At 36.2% G+C, this 21,057-nt stretch overlaps 1 protein-coding gene across 1 annotated transcript; it reads right to left on the bottom strand.

Annotated features, from left to right (window-relative positions):
- Positions 1–2,514: 2,514 nt before the first annotated feature.
- On the bottom strand, positions 2,515–20,391 carry LOC114477111 (bifunctional 3'-phosphoadenosine 5'-phosphosulfate synthase 2-like). Its single transcript, XM_028469211.1, has 12 exons — positions 20,155–20,391; positions 14,199–14,313; positions 13,844–14,079; positions 13,017–13,155; positions 12,765–12,883; positions 11,008–11,121; positions 9,296–9,407; positions 8,953–9,158; positions 8,340–8,475; positions 6,349–6,617; positions 6,029–6,258; positions 2,515–4,628 (listed from the first exon to the last, which is right to left on the bottom strand). Exons 1-12 carry the CDS (start codon positions 20,179–20,181, stop codon positions 4,487–4,489), a joined length of 1,845 nt encoding a protein of 614 aa, XP_028325012.1. The 5' UTR covers positions 20,182–20,391; the 3' UTR covers positions 2,515–4,486.
- Positions 20,392–21,057: the final 666 nt, after the last annotated feature.

Genomic DNA, 21,057 nt, shown 5'->3' on the forward strand with positions numbered 1-21,057 from the left:
GTTAGGGTTAGCATTAGGTTATAACCCAATATCGCAACAATTCTTAGGCTTAGGTTTAGGGTTAGGGTAAGGTTTAGACTTAGACACGCAACCTAAACTGACCAATGACTGACAATCACATGACCTAAGCTGGCCAGATAGGGGCCCTTAGTACGGATAGAATGTCGATATATTGATACGGCAACCATAAGGATAGCCACTGCCAATAAAACAGAAAGTGCCTATTTGTATAGTTGCCGTACGGACAACCCCCGATGTTATTGGTACGGTTACAGAAGTACACGTACGTAGCATCTTGGGGTTAGGGTTAGGATTAGGGCTAGGGTTAGGTTATAACCCAATATTGCAACAATTCTTAGGCTTAGGGTTAGGGTAGGGTTTAGTCTTCGTCACGCAACCTAAACTGACCAATGACTGACAATCACGTGACCTAAGCTGGCCAAATAGGGGTGCTGCATAAGGATAGAGATCGGCATATTGATACGGCAACCGTACGGATAGCCACTGCCAATAAAAAAGAAAGTGTCTATTTGTATAGTTGCCGTACGGACAACCCCCATGCTATTGGTACGGTTACAGAAGTACACGTACGTAGCATCTTAGGTTTAGGGTTAGGATTAGGTTTAGGGTTAAGGTTTGGTTATAGCCCATTATAGCAACAATTTTTAGGGTTAGGGGTTAGGTTAAGGGTAAGGTTTAGTCTTAGTCACGCAACCTAAACTGACCAATGACTGACCTATCACGTGACCTAATCTGGCCAAATAGGAGGCTGCGTGTACGGCTAGAATGTCGATATATTGATACGGCAACCGTACGGATAGCCACTGCCTATGAAAAAGTAATGATGGGAAATTCTACCAGCCATGTGTGGCATTACTACAACCTCTATATTTTAGGCTGGCCTGTTAGCTTAGCTTGTTAGCAACTAACCCTGATACTCTGCTGTCAAAAACCTGGGGATTCAGTCTCTTTGTTATCACTATATACCTGCATTTATTACAACATTTATATCATATTTACATCACACTTACACTTGGTCTATTGTTTTCAAGCTATTCCTATTACCCAACCACGCCAATACACTTAAATAGTTTAGCTCTATCCCTGACAGCTTTGTTGATCTCAAGTTAGTAATATCGACATTGTGACACATCCAGCATTTTTGTGGCTATTCTAAAGTTCTAAACTCTCATAGGGACGAGTGTTAGTTGTCAGTGTGTAATATTAGTCTAAGTCAGTCTTTTTTTTTCAAATGATCAACTAAAACTACTTTTGGATTTAGTTGTGGGTATGCATTCGTTTTGTCTGATCATCTCACTATAATAAGTTTTGTGGTTTTTAATAAAAAAGTGTGGTATCTTAGCAAAAGGTCACACACAGGCCATCAACGTAATCAGCATAACTTTGCTTTATTTCTTTTGTGCAAAAATAAAATAGTTAATTGTCTTTTTATGATGTCTTATTTTTATCTGTGCAAATGTCAAGGTACTACAGGTGAAATCTAGCAGTCTTGCTCACTCTTATATGTCAACATTTGTACTATTTATGTGAATTTTTAATAATGGGAATTATTCCTTTTAATGAAACTAAAAGACACAAATATTAAAATAGCTTCATCAACTTCTTCTGTAGCGCAGTAGTGTAGTGTAGATGTTTCCTACGGTTAAACTACGACAAAGTTTTAACTTATAATATAAGCATTTATTAAAAGCAAAAAAATAAAATAAAATAATAATAATTTAAAAAAAACAACTAACGAATATGATTAATATTAAAAGTTGTGCTCGAAAAAGCAATGTTGATCCTGTAAGCGGTCGTCCAACATTGAATAATGCATTTTGTAGTACTCTAAAACACAATGCATAATCAGTTTATAATAAATAATTAAAAAAATGAGATCTACATCTGATTTTTAGGTGGGGATATATATTTAGCAAAGCTCATACAACATTACAGCTGTGTAAATGGCTCCAAAGCAGATCTGCAATAGCAAATACAAATACTTCCAAATGTGTCCTTTGAAGATTTACCAATAGCCTTTGATGTGCATATGAAGACAAAAGACAACGTGCATGTTACTATTTTACATTGACACTACATGTGTGTTCAAAAGTTGGACATGTGGGAAAGTGATAAGGTTCATCAGATCTAAATGAGGTTACTGGGAAAACTACAGATTAAATAATCTGATTCCATGTAAAAGGCTAGTTGGGAATCTGCTTCTTTAAAGGTGAGTCCCGTTCTTCTTCAAAGCGAGGCACTCGTCTCCGAGCAGCTAATCACCCAACGCTTAGTGACAGGTCAAATTAATCAGACCTCAAAGTTCACTCAGGCTCCTCTTTAGTGTCATTTCAAAGCATCTCAGGATATTCATGATCTGTTTGTCGAGATCAAGATTCCAAAAGATTTTTTTTTTTAATTTTTTCTCCTGTAAATGTCTTAAAATGTATTGGAACTTTGACATGGCTGAGCACTGGAATGAGAATTCAATTGATCAGATGATGTGTAGCAAAATATTATGAACAAATCAAGTTTTATTCAGTAGTTCATATCATGAAAATCACTTTTATGATTGTAAAATATCATATTTGTTACATTCGTCCCCCCCAAAAAAGCCCTGTTGTAATGTTTTTATGTTGTGTACCAGTTGTCACCAGATGATGGCGCCATTTATCCTTATGTCCTTTATGTTCCAAAGTTACATTATTACACAACCAGGGGTACAGAGTACAGCAATGATGATGAAGCACATCCGAATGCCCCATGCTCACAGTCACAATAACCATTATATAACTTTATTACTGCATTTCCTCCATCATCCTTCAACTGGGTTATCATAAAGGTATTTCTTAAAAAAAAAACAAAAAAAAAAAATACAGAGACGAGCCAACAATCCCTTTCATAATGACGACTTGAGAAAAAGGCACTTTCACATTGTTAAAAAATATCATTTGGTCTTGCATAATAGCACAAAGCATCAAAATAGGGAATTTATCAGCTTTCATGTTATATAAATGAAGTACTATAGGGACAAAACTACAGTTCAGCACCCATTTAGTTTATAAAGATTCAACAGGGACACAATTTTACAGTTAAAACTACTACAACATTGGAAAAAAAAAAAAATATATATATATATATTTATCTCCATGATCCTTCAGATAATAAAAGTGAGTATTAAAAAAAAACAATTTCCCTGTATAACTGTGTTCCTAAACTTTCAAATGACTATTAATTTACTAAAATATGTATTTCAAGTTTAACGTTTTTACTATGTAGATACAAACACGATTGAGTTATTCATCAGAGAGTTATATATAGGAATGTAAAAACACATACTTTCCCTAAAAAGAACTGAAATCATTCTGACTTGTTGGCCTCAAAAAACAGCACTGGAACCATCTGCTGAAAGTAGATTAAAATAAATATACTCCTGGGGGTATTTGTTTTTGGGTTGTATTATTATTATTCTTTAATGCTTTTTTTTGTCTTTTATAAGTCAGACATTCAGTTTGCAGTAATGTTGAGAGTGCTGCAGCAATGCAATCTAATTATTCTATACCCTTAATTTCCATATACATGTATTGCTATCTGGCCTGGGCAATATTCTGAGATTCAAGATATGATATGGAGTTTTCTATTTTGGCGATATAGAAAATTACAATATTGACTAAAAAAGTATATTGTATTTCATATCTTATTTTTGTATTAAAATACTTGTTTTAGGAGTCAATGCGTTCTCAGAACTGCAAGAAAAGCACAATTTGATGGATTCCTGAGTGCGTCATAACCTCGACCTGTCCCTAAACAAGCCACGCTACAGAACTCACTCACACATGCTGTCCCTTAATGGAGAAAAAGCCAAAAGTGGCACATATTGGGCAGCTATTTGCTAATAAATGTGCTTTAATATCAATATTTATATCATATATTGCAATTTTGAGGAAAAACATCTGAATATGAATTTTGTTCCATATCGCCCAGCCCTAATTGATATAGAACTTTTTTCACATTACATCTACAATAAACAAGGAGACGTCCTAAATAGGTTTGATTTAAAATACGCACCAAATATTTATTTTAAAATATGCATATTATACTGAGAAGTGACTCTTTTTTTTAAGTGTGATAGTCAAAAAAAAAAAAATTGAGTCCTGATCTTCTCACTAGAATTCCAATGAGGTCAGTTTCATGTAATAACAGCAACCAGAGATTTAAAAAGTGAATGAATTAAGTAAATATTAATAATAAAAAACATACTTACATTATTTTTAGTGTTTATAACACTGTGAATGATTGAAAAAAGAGATTTGAAACAATTGAAGGCCAACTAGTCTTCATAACCGCAGTTCCCTTTAAGACATTTTACATTTGTAAATGATTCATAGCCATTCATATTCATCCCAAACATACAACGTACACCATTTCCTCTCCAGGAACTACCGGTAACTGCATGATTTCATGTCAAACAGCAAGTGTCGAGGATTCACTGGTCCTTCTGAATGGAGGAGTAATACTCCACCAACACTTTCCAGGCTGATGGAGCCATGAAGCCATCAGGAGGGTTTTGGCCGCTGCGAGCCATGTTCCTCATCTTGGTTCCAGAGATGAACTCAAAGTTATCCCGACTAAGAAACGGAAGAAGAAGAAGAAGAAGAGAGAAGAGAAACATGTGACTTAAAATCAATGATAATTATTGACAAATTATTGTAATTTACTGCTTTTAAAAATGAATACCAAAACAAAAATAACCTATTTTAAGTGCATTAATAGGAAATCCAAAGTATTAGAACGACTTTTATTTAATTTAGTTTAACCAATGCTTGTGTGAGCCTTGTTAAAGCTTGATATGTAATAAAACTGGAATTGTTAATAAAAAAAAAAAGTAATAAATCCTGAATGTAATAACTGGTCAATAATGTATCAAAAGTGTTGAGCTCGAAATGTAATTTAAAAAAAAAGTAATAAAACCCAAAATGTTACAACTTGTCAATAATGTAACAAGATACCGAGCCAAAATGTAAAAACTTTTTGACTCTTTTATATATATATATATATATATATATATATATATATATATATATATATATATATATATATATATATATATATATTTAAATGAGAAAAAAAGAGTTTAATATATATACTTATTTATATACATACACAGAGAGAGACACACATTTACACTTACACATTTGTGTATGATACTACTCTCTACATTGACATAAAAAGCCCATTAATCCATAAATCATTAACTAACTTTATGACGTAATAAAATTATGACACTATAAAGGGGAAAATGTTTTGCCTGCCGCATAATGGAATAACAATAGCAAAAAGTTTTTACATTTTGGGCTCAGCATCTTGTTATATCATTTATTAAATTTTTTTAAATAACAATTTGGGTGTTGTTATATTTCGGGGTCATTGTTACATATCGGGCTCTAACAAGCTTGTACTCGATAAAGCAGGTACAGCAAATGTATTTATGACTGAATGAAAAATAGATTACTTTTTTTAAAAAAAATAAAACAAAACCTAATTCAATGTTATTAAACGAACGAACACCTTCACCCCTCTCAAAATGTTTTTAAAATATATTTTTTATTATAAGTTGTGAATCAATGGAAGATTATTGCATTCACAGAAGAAAAGTAAATAAAACAATTCAGCCTTGTTTTTCTCGGAAATGTTTTTTGGTTTTTCTGAGTTGATGAGATAAGTTTTTATAGGAAATATTTTTATATTTCCTATAAAAACGTATCCCATTAATTAAAAAAAACAAAAAAAACAAGATATTTCCTATATAAAAAAAATTCTCATCAGTTCAGAAGAAACTGAAAATATTTCCTATAAAAATGGGATTTTTTTAAAAAATGTACTTGTTCTTATCAACTCAGAAAAACCAAAAAAAAAAGAAAATCTTCAGTGGACGCAATAATCTTCCATATGATTCAAATATGTGACAAAGAATATAACTAAAATATCTAAATGAATATGCTGTGTGCCCCTCTGTGTCTAAACTTACTTCTCTGGGTCGAAGAAGTCCATGGCTTTCTTTGCCTTGTTGTAGGCAGCCACCCTGAAGGGGATGATCTCCACGGAGGTGAGTCCGGGAGCCATGGTGAGGACCTTCCCTCCATGGGTGGGGTCGTATAGGTCCTGCTTTGTCTCTGGGTGAGGCATACCTGCAGGGTCCCGGCCCACGATGTAAAAGTTCGCTCCGGCGATCATCCTGGCTCTGCAGTGCCACTGGACCTAAAAAAAAAAAAAAAAAAAAAAACACAAAACCAATGATGAAACACTTGATTTTTGTTGGACTAAAACATCAGCTGCCATCGCTCTTACCTCTGTGGGTCCTGCGTACATCATAGGTGAGGGAAAGATGGCGACGATGGTGCTGGCTGGGTCCAGGATTCCGTCCTCAATGACTGCAGCATGCTGCTTCATCCTCCAGTCCAGAGGAACATCGTCGTCTTTGGTCCAGCCTCCGAGCGGGTGAAGCAGCAGCACGGGTTTCTTGTATCCACGCTCCAGAAGACGCCGTTTGGTGTCATGCATGAGCAGGGCGTGGCCATTGTGGACTGGGTTGCGCAGCTGGAAGGCGAATACTGCATCTAAAGGGAGAAAAGCGATGATGGATAGATGAGGAAAATATTAAAATGCTTGTGATATTAAATACAATACAAGCCGTTTTCATACCCTGAATCACATTTAAATGAAAAATTGAAAAATCCATCCAGTACTTGAATTGGTTCGGGTTTGTCTAAAGCAGTGTTTCTTAACCATTTCCCCCCGCGACCCCCGAACTAAAGGTTCCAGAGACCAGGGACCCCCACTGTACCTGAAGGTGATTGACAGGGCCATCTATAAGGAGGAATGAAGAGGAGTGCTTTTTCAGGGTCCATCCATAAAGTCAGAAAAATGATGGTCCATTGTTCTATGAATCTGTGATAACCACATTTATTTATTTATCTGAATAATATCCACTGTTATCCAGGAAGTTTATTATTATTTGTGCCATAGTATGTAGTCATCTTAAAGATATAAATACTTCTTTTAATCAGAAATAAAATGGGTTAAAAGTGAGGAATGGTGAAAAAGGTGGTGAAATGGGATTAAAAAAAAAACACACAGAAATTGGTTAAAAGTGGTAAATTAAGAGTTGCCAAAACACTAAAATGATAAATAAAGCCATGACAAATCGTGAATGTGTTTAAATTGACAAAAAATAAGCATGAAATATGGTGAAAAGTGACAATAATGCGTCAACATATGTGACATTAGGTGAAAAAAGGGTTGGAAAGGGTTTATAAGTGCCTAAAATGTCTTGAAAGTGGAAAAAATGTGCAGAGAAGGCATTTAAATTCAAAAGTGGCAGAAATGTGATTATGGTAACAAATATGTATTAAAAGGAGCAAAAATGTGGCAAGAAAAAGTGATGAAAATAGGTTAAAATATGGCAAAAATGGGCTCAAATTGATAAAAAAAATATATATATATTCCTAATTTCTTGAAGGCATCTGGTGACCCCCCTCCCAGTGTCTCGTGATCCCAAGTTTGAGAACCCCTGGTTTAAAAGATAAAGCTGTTTATGTGTTAATAACAGATACTTGACATTTTTGGTTATTACAGACTATGGACACATTTTACTAACTTTATTCCTCTGTGTAAAGTTAGCTAAGATTTAAGTTACAGAAGCGCCAATGACTTAAACCCGTGAGCTCATGGCTTTTCTTTCTAAATGATGAACACGGAAGCAATAAGAAAGGTGACAGCATGAGTGATTAGTGAACCAAGAATAAATCCTTCTAAAAGGTCATGCTTTAGTGACGAGGAGAGGCTTACATCTCTTTATTGTGAGTTGAAGAAAACATTTCAAAATTATTAAAATATGCATTGGGAAGAAAACAGAAAACGGGAAAAAAAGTCTTTCCATTTGTGTTGCATTGGGGTTGCTCAGTCAGCAAGTACTCAAAATGCTAAACCGACATGCTGAAAACAAATCACACAGGAGAATAGACAGTGTCAAACCATATCTCAGTGCACTTTAACAAATGAAAGCAATCCTCAGTGTGACATTTACTGTATAATTAGTGAGTAACAGGCTTATTAAAACAACTGTTTGACTCCACAATGCTTCTGCAGCTTTACCGTGACCATGTTACTCTCATCTGGATCCACTGAAAGACAAAGGACCAACATCTTTCATGTTTGTATTCGTTTTTTTTTTTAAACAGCTGTAACTAATCGTCTAACATCCAGACCAAACCAACAACAGCCTCTTTGAGCTCAACATCAACAACTGTTTTAGAGTCCAGTATGTCCGACTTTCATACCTGCTTGCAGTTCTTTAAATTTCTGCTTGAGTTCCTTAGGAGTGAAGCGATACTGGTCGAGCCCATCTTTCCACACGATTCGCTCTAGTACTTCCAGGTCACCGCCGACGAGCCAATCACCGCCTTCCATAACCATCTGATGATCAATAAACGGAACATTTTAAAAATAAACTAATAAATAAAGCGCCTCATTTTTCTTATAGCAGTGTATGTTTTGAAGGTGTCCAGGGTCGACATCTGAACACAATACATTATCACTGTCAGAACATAAAAAAAAAAGCTCTTAATACAGGTAGTTTTGTCTCTTTGCTATAACCAGACCTTTAATTTTTTAGATATAAGACATGAGTGTTTAACCGATGAGAGATAAAGTTTCCATTTATGTGATGCATTGCTTAAGATCAAGCAACAAAAATGCTGTTGCTTCTTCTATGTAAATGGAGTGTTATATGTTATCATGTAGTTGCATTTGACACTGTATATTTTACTGTATATTTCCAGTAATTCATATTCTTTTACGGTGACAATTGAACATTTGGTCCAGGGACTGCAGATAAAAAATAGCCTTTGGGTATAGTTAGTATAGATTTTTTTTTTTTTGCCTGACTATCACCTTAATGTAGGGGTGCTGTGGGCAGCTGGTGCCCCACTGTCGGGCGCAGCGCTCCTCTTTGCGATGTGGGTAAAACTCAGGGTTCCTGAGGACTGCCACAGGTGAGCCATTATATTCTAAAGTAATGGCCTCAGAGCCTTCCAGCTCTTCTTTAACCTCCGTAGTGACTGGCAGGACTATGGGGACTGTCAAGTTAATGGTCCCACCTAAAGATGACAAAGTGACATCAACCAGTGAACACAACAGCAAACACAGCACACACATAACTTGAATCATATGCTGTTAATTTATGTTAATTTATGTGAGCACATAGAGAAAACAATAGATATGACTACTTTCTTACCATCCAGTAGATTCCCAAAGTGCAGCACCTGGAGGAACTCACGCTCTCTCATGAAGCCCTTCAGTGGGCTCGCCCAGCCTTCAGATAAAACCTGCACCCACTGCAGATCCAACTGTGCACAAATAAATAAAACACAACTATTATTACTGGTACATATAAATGCAGAGTGTTTCTAAGTGCGCAGAAATTATTTACAGACATATCCAGCCTTTATATTGATTAATATGAAAATAGTCACACTTAACTGTGATCGCTGCGGCTCAACTCCTGCCACATCATCCCACATGTTTTGGCTCTATCAGACTATATTATATATATTATGATACTATATTTAATTTTCTTTCAGTTTTGAAGAAACCTGTAGAACCCAGGGCTGAGGTAGCAATATTTGGTACAACACAGGACACAATCTTTAATAACTGTGCTAAAGTCACTGTAGCTTTTTTTAAATAATGAATGTTATACATTTGTATTATGTTTGAGTGATATGCTAAGGTGTCATTTATTCAGACAACAGTTTTTCAGGAAATTTGCTTTGATCTCCTGACATGTTTCGACTGTCAACTGCCAGTCTTCTTTAGACGTGTCTGCTGATTGCTTTGATGTTTCCTTGACTTCTGCGTAATTATCCCAGCAACCTTTTTTGTCTTCTATTTTAATAATATGTTAAGGTTTCATTTATTCAGACAAACAGTTTTCAGGAAATATACTTTGATCTCCTGATATGTTCCGACTGTCAACTGCCAGTCTTCTTCAGAGGCGTCTGCTAATTGCTTTGATGTTTCCTTGACCTCTGCGTAATTATCCCAGCAAGTTCTTTTTGTCTTCTTTTTGAATAATGTGTTAAGGTTTATTTATTCAGACAAACAGTTTTCAGGAAATGTACTTTGATCTCCTGATATGTTTCGATTGTCAACTGCAAAGTCTTCTTCAGAGGCGTCTGCTGATCGCTTTGATGTTTCTTTGACTTCTGTGTAATTATCCCAGCAAGTTCTTTTTGTCTTCTTTTTGCTGGAATAATCACACTGAAGTCAAGGAAACATCAATACAATAAGCAGACGCCTCTGAATAAGACTGGCAGTTGACATTCGAAACATGTCAGGGGATCAAAGTCCATTTCCTGAAAACAATTTGTCAGAATAAATGAAACCTTAACATATTATTCAAAAAGAAGACAAAAAGAACTTGCTTGGATAATTACGCAGAGGTCAAGGAAACATCAAAGCGCTCAGCAGACGCCTCTAAAGAAGACTGGCAGTTGACAGTCGAAACATGTCAGGAGATCAAAGCAAATTTCCTGAAAAACTTTTGTCTGAATAAAAGAAACAACAAATTATTCAAAAAGAATAAATATGATTGTTTTTTTAATTTCACTATTTTTTAAATATATATATATAATTTTGTCCTGCCCTGCAGGATACATTGTGTGTGGTCCAATGGATTTGTGTGGGGAGGGTATTCATTGGAGGTAATTGACTGTATTCTGTTACTGTATTTTGGATGATGTAAAGAAAAGAAAAAAAAATTCTTTGGAAAAAAAAACAGCCACACATATCAAAACAAATAGCATTGGAAGTGAAATTGCTGAGATGTCAGTGAGAGTTCATTTACTTTAAGATCAACATAATGTGTTGCCCACTGTCTTAATGTGATTCCAAAATTGAATATTTTCTATATACAGTACATGTTTCAGGAGTTAAGAGACTGGTCACCTTAGTGATGTTGATGGAGGGCAATGTCTTTGCTTCATCCTCGGTGAGACGTCTCATGTTTTCTGGAACAAAGAGCTCATTGACCTCCTCCAAAACCTCACCTGGAACAATATTCTGCCCACAAAAAGAAAATGGCGAGGACATTTAAAAAAAAAAAAATCAACAACTTTTACGTGCTTTCATCAATAGTTGCAAAGCACCTTACACTGTCAGCCATTCACAAACACACACCAACAGCAGCAGAGCAGCCATGCACGGCGACCACTCATTGCACGACAGACGTTAACAACCTGAGCACAATGGCAGTTTTGACCGCGATCCGGCAAATGGCACCATCTCTGGGCTCGTTTCTTCCTATGTGCCTCGTCTCGCAACATAAAAAATGGACCTGCAGTTCTCCAGAATTTTTGTGGAATTAAAAGTGTTCGCCTTTTCTGAGGAATAGATATTTCACAGTGCAAACTATGAATCTGATCACTGAGGGTTTTACGTGTAACCTACCTGTTTAGCTGTGGAGTAAAAAAAAAGAATTGGGTGCATAATATGAATAAATATGCATCTACGTATCATTTTAATTCATCTTGGAAATATTTCATAGGACAAGGGTTGGGGCCAATTACATTTTTCAATTACCATTCCGTCTTACATTATCCATGTTCATTTATAACTCAATCATGATTACAGTGACGGACATTTTTTCCAATTCCAATTAAATTAAAATTCGATTTTTTTTCCCCTGAAAGTCAATTACAATTACGTTCTCAATTACCGAGCCCAAAATAAATAACCCCATGAGACATAGCCTTCCTCTTGCGTTAGCATCTGTTATGATAACAGGTCAGTTAAATCAGCTGTAAAATACACAAAACAAATATTATCTTATCATATGATTAGTTTTTCATCAAATTGTTTAGCTTCCTTGTTTATGAAAATATTGGTTTTATATTATTGGTGTGTGTGTTTATTTTGTCAATATACCCCTCAATTTCAATAGTTTTATAAAAAAATGGTAAAATGATCCTCAAGAGAACTGATATTATATATATTTTTTAAAAATAATTATTAACTACATATGTGTACGCAATGGAACTGTTTCCCCAGGTTTGCGATTAATTTAATTGTAATTATAGAAAGGGTGTCTGAAATCGTGTGCCTCACTCGACAGTGGCTGGAACAATATTGACTTTCACTACCTCCTAAGCGCTGATTGAGCAGTAAAACATGTGTTTACACGTGTACTTTATCAGCATTGCCGGGAGGTTTTAAATGTTTGCTTTAGCTTTATTGAGAGAGGAGCACTTTGGTTTATTTTATAGTTACATCATTTTATTAATGTTAGGCTCAGATTTCTCTTTCGAATCAAAGTGAAGTTTTTTTTTTTTTTTAATTAATTAATTGACTTTGTCATTCTTCATGTGCACACATTTTTCTCAGCTAAATAAATCGTCACAAAATAAATAAACTTTCATATGTGGGTTGTCCAGGATGTGTTGAATCCCTCATCATGTGTTGTTTGGTTTGGTTTTTACTAGTTAGCCTCCACCTTCATTAAATAGAACTAGTTTTGTGCAAAAATAAAAGGTTTGTTTACCATTGGATATACTTCTTTAGTATGGTTCCCATCATTGCTGTAAAGTGAACAAACAACTCTGGAAGCTTGTATAACACGTGTTAGAATATATCGGAAAAATCTATACCCTTTTTTGTTTGAGAGTCCTTATAGGAAATCCCACCAGGATGTTTTCCCTTACACCCACCTGTTTGATGAGTAGTTTCAACACTTGTTGGAGGCATTCGTTAACAGTGAGTTCTCCTGTTTCCAGAACAAGATCCGGCTTGTTTGGACATTCATAGTCAGAATCGATCCCTGTGAAACCTGATCGAAAAGGATGCAAATGAAAGTCACTAACAGAAAAACCACTGTCGTTGTAACTTAAAGGAAATGGGATGCTAGACAAACGAGATGAATGGATGGATGGATGAAAGGATGAAAGGATAGATGGACTGACCTTTGATCTCTCCAGCACGCGCTTTCTTGTAAAGTCCTTTCACATCTCTACTCTCACACACTTCCAGAGAAGCATCAACAAATACTTCAAAAAACTGGAGGCCGGAACTTTCATGAATCTTTTTTGCCTTTTCACGATCCTAGAAAGGAAAAAAAAAACAACATATTTTGAGAAAAACTCTAATTGGGGCCATTTTTACCATTTTGTTGACACATTTTCTGTTTTTGCCACAAATAAACTAAATCATTTTCTTTAACTGTTGTAAATAAATGAAAAAAAAAAAGGTGTTTAATTTCTATAATGAAATTACCAAGATCAATTATTTGGTGGCTTTTACAGTTTTTTTTTTCATAAGCTCTTACTCTGCGACTACTTTTTTATTGTTTTTCACGTTATTTGTTTTAAGAACATTTTAACATTACTTTGACACCGTAAACTTGTTTTATGTACTGCTGCCAGGACACACAGATTAATTATCTCAATGTGGTTCTCCTTAACAAAATACAGGCTAATGAAAAAAATGAAAATTTTCAAAATAAAATCAAAATGTCTTTTTAAAAATTAGATTATAACCTCATATATAAACCTTAACATAGACTTCATTTTTTTTTTTTTTAAATGCAGATTTGACTACAGATGATTTCCCATGCGATTCTAAATTAGTATTAATCTCAAATGACTGATTTTAAATGTATAAACTATAAAATGATCTCCATCCAAAGACAGGTTTTGTGCCTGAAAATAAACTCAGAAACACATTGTCTAAATACAAAGTTACACATTACAAGAATAAACTTAATCAACACTAAGCTTTAGCGTCATCTCACCTTGGCAAAAGGAGAAATAAAACTGGTGACACAAACAAGACCAGCATCGGCAAACAGTTTGGCCACCTCGGCCACGCGCCGGATGTTCTCCTCGCGGTCTTCAGACGAGAAGCCCAGGTTCTTGTTCAGGCCGTGGCGTATGTTGTCCCCATCCAGCGAGTAGCTGGGAATGGCATGCGACATAAGGTACTCCTCCAGAGCAAAGCTGATTGTGGTCTTTCCAGCTCCAGACAAACCTGATAAAAGCAGCACCAGTAATTGACTTTTATCTATCTGTGTGTTCATGAACAGTTATAGTCATCATTATTCAATACATAAATATTTCACCGGGCACATGTGTGTTGGTAAGATTTACCAGTGAGCCAGATGGTACAGCCCCTGAAGCCCCCTCTGGTGCCCACGACCTGGCCTCTCTTACTACGACTGACATGATGGGCCTGGAACACTACGTTTGTCGCCCTGTTGACGTCCTAAAAATCAAAGGAGATATTACAATCAAGGAGGATTATGCTTATAATTATCAAAACAGATGAGAATGGTGACTTCCACACATTGTCAAGGAAAACCTATTTGACAGGCTTCGTCACCCGCGGTGTCTGAAGGAGAGATACCGCAGGTCCTTCCTTCCTGCTGCAGTCAGACTGTTTAACCAAGCCTGCTCCCAGCAGATCACAAAAACACACCCACAAACCGGACAATCCACCCCTAACTCTTGTGCAATAATAATGTCATGAAATGTCATCACCACCTGATCTTATTTTTTTTTTTTTGATTTGCATTGCACAGGTACCACTGTGCAATAACATGTCCATCCTTATATGCATTATGTGCATGATAGTGTTCATACAGTGTGTGCAGACTTACATGTTGATGTTCGTGGCTCTTTTTTTTTAAACTTTCATATTTTTATCTAATCTAATTTTGCACTGAGTGAGTTTCTTCTGTTATGCTGCTTTGCTGCTGTAACACTGTAAATTTCTCCATTGCGAGATGATTAAAGGATTATCTTATCTTATCTTATTAACGCACATCAATGCTACTTCGTCTATTTATTTAAGGTGAAAAGCAAGAGACAAAATAGTAAAAGAGATGAAAAACAAAAATGATCAAAAACATGTAACCACTATAGATAGACTTTATTTCAGACTTGTAGTCCATGTAATAAACAGACAATATGTATACAAACCACATATAAAAGATGTGTGATGGATCGTTGTGTAATTAATCAATAATAATCACTTGTACATTTTTAAACATTAAAAATGTTCTTTTTTAAAAGGATTTTCTCTTTTATAACGACGACTGTAACATTCTGAGTATTTCTGCACTAGAATGCTTTCAATCTAGTATGTTATTGCTGTAAAGTTTGCATGTTCTCTCTGTGCTTGCTTGAGAGCTCCTATATTTCATCCCACTTTTTCAAAAACAAACATTTTTGTTGATTTCAGTCTCTAATCTGCCTGTAAACGGGAAATGTGTGTGTGAACGTGATGTTGGTCTGCAAAAAAAAAGAAAAGAAAAAAGCTACTGTTACACCTTTATCAACACCCATTCTAGTATAGTCCATTCATGGCATGCTTGGATGGATAATAATTTTAATTAGGGTACTTGCAATATAATATTTAATTGTAACTGACCCTACAATTAAATAACAGGTTACAAATAAACAGCACGATTTGCAGTAATTTACAAACATAAATGCCATAAAAACCAACGTGCAGCTTAAAATACACACAGTGTGTTACGTGAGGGTGAGGAAAGAACATTAGGGTTCACTTTAGGATTAAATAACGACTTATTTTACTCTTAGTGGCATTACCAGCTAAAAACTAATACCAACAACAAAGACAGACGACAGGAAGTGATTTCAATACAACAGAGAGTGGAGCCATATTATATTAGGCTACTCAGGCTAAGCAATGCCAAACCAAACTGTTGTGGTGTTGGATCAGGAGGTCACAAAGCAACAAGATGTTCCCTGTTGTTTGATCTTTCAATATTTGTGACCTTGTGGAAATTTATAGGAGGGAACACTTCAAAACAGCGTGTCCAAACCCCGCCCTCGAGTCAATGCCACCAATACACAATAATGGTTAGCAGCAGTAGGGCTGGGCGATATATAGAGATTTCTATTTAGTCTTTCTAGAAAGAGTGAAAAAAAAAAAAAAAGATTTCTATTTTGGCGATATAGAAAATGACAATATCGCCTATAACAGATGTAGGCAACTGGAGGCCAGGGGGCCACATGCAGCCCTCGGCCTAATTTTGTGCGGCCCTCAAAAAAAAAAAAAAAAAAAAAAAAGTACTTCATGAAGTTGGAAGTTCTATCAAGCCCAACATAACACACAAAACTCCAGAAACACAGAAAACGACAGCGAAATGCACAAAATGTCAACAAAAACGATCAGAAAGACACACTAAAGAAACCACTTGAACACAAAATCACTACGGAAACTACAACATATACAATACGACTTCAAAGACACACAAAATGCCAATGAAAATTGCACACAATGACTCGAAAAACACAAAAAGGCAACACAAATTTGCCTTTAAAAAAAAACCCACAAAATGTCTAAAAACCCAATAAACACCATGAAAACCCACACAAACAACCTGTTGTTATTTCCTGTATTAATGCTCAGATTGGTCTTTATTCTAAATGCTAACATAAATGTTGATAATGTGGTTCTCGGATCAGAGAATCACATTTTGTTGGGTCCCGCTCTGATAGAAGTTACCCACCTCTGGTCTATAATGACATATTTATATATATATATATTTTTTTATAGCTTATTTTGTATCAAAATACTTGTTTCAGGAGTCGCTGCCTTTGCTTCTTCTAAGAACAGCATGAAAAGCTCAGTTAGATGAATTACTGAGTGCGTCCTAACCCAGAACTTCCCCATAACAAGCCACACTACAGAACTCACTCACACGTGCTGTCCACTATAGGAGAAAAAGCCAAAAGTGACACATATTGTGCAACAGTTTGTTAATAAATGAGCCTGTGTGGCATTTTTCTCACGTGTGCCAAGCTTTACTCTTTGTTTGTTTTATTTAGCATGTAAAACATTATGTAAAAAATAAATATATACATTTTTATTTTTTAATTATTCATTTTTTTCTTGATTTTTGTAATCGTAGAGTGTAATAATGAAAATCGTTATTGAATTTTGATTAATCGCACAGCCTTAGATATGAGTTTTGGTCCATATCGCCTAGCCCTAGTTAGCAGACTGTCTGCAGAGCTGTTTTAGAGACATCTAGAACCTGGTGGATTCATGACGCTTCGAGGCCTGGGTTTGGACACCCCTGCTTTAGGAGCTGGACTGTAAACGCCTTGTATCCACTATGTGTGTAAGCAGGCTGTGGATAAATAGGGCTGTATTGAGTTCTGTTAAAGGAGGAGGACTGAACGCAGAGGAAGGAGGGAAGCAGAGGACTGACTGGACAATGTGACCAGTGTGCTGCTGGCGATGATGTGGCAGTGCTCATGCCCACTGGTTCACCCTCCTCGTCTCCATGTCCTGATACTTCAAACCTGTCCTCCCAGTATAGGTTTACCACCTCTGGCCTCTGACACCCTTTTCTTTCTTCCATGTCCAAACACACCCTTGGTTTTAATTAATGACTCCTCTGACATGTCACACACTAAAGAGTGCTTAAATGAAGAATGCGGCGTGTACAGGTTTGAGATGGAACAACGTGGCAGTGACAAGAGTTGTAAAGAGGTGTTTTTTTTTTTTTTTAATGTACTAAACGCCCTTAAATATTTCATTGATGCCTCATGCAAAAGAATGATGACATGATAATAGAGGTTACTATACTTAGATTGGATTGCCTCTGGCCTTACGTCACACGACTTCAGCTTCAACCCTGTAAAGGATAAGCAGGTATAAAAAGGTCAAATTTGAACTTGAAGAATCTCGTGGAACATCTTTTCCTCACACGTGTCTTTGTTCATTCAGAGCTAACGTGAGAACCATCAAGATTACTGCAATATTTTGAGAGTTGAAGCTCTATTTTCGCCTCGTTTCTGACAAATCGAAAAGCTCTGTAACTAAACACTCATTATTACACATGAGTTTCTATGCAACACATTGTATAACTTCTATGTTTTGTTCATTATTATTATTAATAATAATAATAATAATTATAATTATAATAATAATATTTAATAAGAACAGAGCAAAATACAGTTTAGCACATTTATTCATGTTAGTATGTTCCGTGAATGTTGAAATTGGCTTTATTTTTAGATCTAAGTTAAAGGCACTTTTTTCTCTGCTGCGTATGATGGAGAGAGAGATTTTTAATTATGTTATTGTTGATTTAATGTTTTTATTGCTAATTCTAAAAGTTTTTACTGCAGATTTTAATGTTCTTATTGATTTTTAAGCTATTGAAAGTTTTCTGTTGCACTTTTTGATCATGCAAAGCCCATTGAATGGCCTTGTGTAACTATACACTTGCCTTACTCTTGCCTTGCTTTTTATTTAGGCACATTTAAAGGTCCCATATCATGCATTTTTCACCCATCTCCATTTGTTCTAAGAACCAGAGGTTTATTTTCCCAAAGTCACCTGTTTTCCAGAGTTTTTGCCTCTAAAAAGTGACTTTCTGACCAACTGGCTGTTTGCTGCCTGCTTATGCATATTCATGAGTGGGCGTGTCTATACACTAACTTGCCTGCATGACTCGCTCTGAGGCAGATCAGTGATCACCAAAGCGATTTTATCTTGCTACCCACACACTGTTGTTATTGTTTTCAGCCAAAAAACTGCACGTTACAGTAAAACACATGGATGTTTAGGCGACTATTGTGTGAGTCCATCTCCGCAATGTGTTCATCCAGCAGTAGAGCAGCCTCAAACAATCACCAGAGTTTTAAGCTGCTAATTCACCTTCTTCTCCTCCTCATCTTTATTAAATACAGCAATAGTGCATTAAAGGTGATAATTATTTGTTTGTCACCTCAACCGTTGCATCGCATTGGGACACAAACACGTCAGATCAAGTCAAAGGCGATACGATGTCTATTCCCTGGGTGCCTACGCTGCGGTGTTCACTGTGGAGGGGCGGTACCAGCAGCAGGCACTTCCTGGAGGGGGCGGTTCAGAACGCTTGTGACGTCACTAGCATTTGAACCGCTTGAGAGCAGGATTATTGAGGATTTCTCAGAGATGCAGGAAGGAAGCCCAAAAACACTTTGGTGGTGTTTTTGATAAGGAATTAACATTGTAACACGGCTAAAAGCTCAAAAAAAGTTGATTTTCATAATCATGATACAGGCCCTTTAATTCAAGTGGCATTTTAAGTCAAAATCTGGACAAATGGAAAAAAATAACATTCTAATACGGCCTGATTAATATATGGCTACCTAATGAATTCCACTAAGACAATAATTACAGGTAACAGGATAGACCGCAGATAGCTTTAGAAAGTTTGGGATTGAAGGAACACAAATATTGACACACGTCAAGGAAAATAAACAAACACAACATTGTATGTTTGAATCATCAGCAAGTTCAAACTATCCAATAAATCAAAGGGTTTGCGGTTCAAATACAAAAGCCATCCAGGTGATTGACATTGTGTCCTCGAAAGACACTAAACCAAACAAATTGGATTATTAATAACTTCTTCTTCTTCTTCTTCTTCTTCTTTTTTTTTTTTTTTTTTTTTTAAAAAAAATCAAATTAATCTTGTTGATTTTTCTCTTTTTTTTTTTTTTTTTATTCTTTTTCTCGATTCATCATATTGGTCAACCAACTGAAGAAATACTTCCTACTTTCCTTCCTGGAGAGTCAACCAGCTGCTGACTGAACTCTTATATGTAAAAATGATCATAAAACTTTCACAGTGCCCAACCTTTCATATCAAGCACTTTTAAGTCTGAAAGCTTTGTCTGAAAGCTTTGATGAGTTTTCAGGTGTTCTCTGAGTTGCTCTCCACCCTGTTCAACATCTCTTATCATTACAAACTCTTTCCCAATATGAATTGTCTATATTCGCCCAGTTAAATGGGCCAAAACCAGCACCAATAGCATCCCACCTGGAAGTTCTAGAGACATGGGAGTGAATGAACACAGTAATAACCACTGACTGACTGACTGACTACCACTGATTTCATCCACAACTAAAACAAACAAGGTGGAATTGTACACAAATGGCGTCTGTGTGGGGGAAATAAAACACTTGGAAGTAGTTTAACAACACTTGGTTGCGTTTAAGACAAACATTAAGAGCAAAAAGTGGATGAAACATGCCGAGTTTAATTCTCTCGCCCTTTTCTCCACATCTACTCACCGTACGAAGCTTCTTCAGTCCGGACATCGCGCTCTCCGCCTCCGCGCTGTGTGTCACTCTCACCGGGGTCTGGACGGGGTCTGGAGGAGGTCTGGAGGTCTGTGCCGCTCGCTGAGCTCTGAAGCTTTAAACTTCTACTTGTACTATGGTCAAGGAAGGCGAATGGGGGGTTTTAAAGAGGGACTACAGACACGTAGCATTCCGCTGGCCCTGCCTCCGGACCGGCCTCTTCCTCCTCCTCCTCCTCCTCCTCCACATTCTGAATACTGAAGAAAGAAGACTGAACGGGAAGCAAATAAACTGGCAGAACCGGCTGCCATTCTTTCAAATAGGTAAAAATTATATAATATATTTTAAATTATATATTTAAACTTGCGTTTTGTCGAATAGCCGACCAACCTGCTCGGGTTACATTTCCCATGAAACACTACGTAGGCTATACCCCAAACTGACCCACCTACTACCAATGGAAGTCTGTCTATTAACCTACTCTATTGAACAATAACTATTAGTGGTGGGACGATATGCAAAGTTCATGATACAATACGATAACGGACTTGGGCGATATTTTCGGAAAAGGAAAAAAGATAAAAAATGAAGTTTGATAAATAAACTTGTTATATTTCACTAACAACAGATATCCCCTGGATGCGTAATAATAATAATAATAATAATAATAATAATAATAATAATAATAATAATAATAATGGCTTGGAGTTACGTTTATAGCACTTTTTTCTAGGAGACTCAATGCTCATACAGAGACCATTTTTCATTCACACCAGTCACTCACATCAGTCATACCGGTGGTGGTAAGCTATATTGTAGCCACAACGGCCTTGGGCACACTGACAGAAGCGTGGCTGCCATTTTGTGCCTACGGCCCCTCTGACCACCACCAAT

The sequence above is a fragment of the Gouania willdenowi genome, chromosome 15, assembly GCF_900634775.1.
Source record: "Gouania willdenowi chromosome 15, fGouWil2.1, whole genome shotgun sequence".
NCBI classification, from domain to species: domain Eukaryota; kingdom Metazoa; phylum Chordata; class Actinopteri; order Blenniiformes; family Gobiesocidae; genus Gouania; species Gouania willdenowi.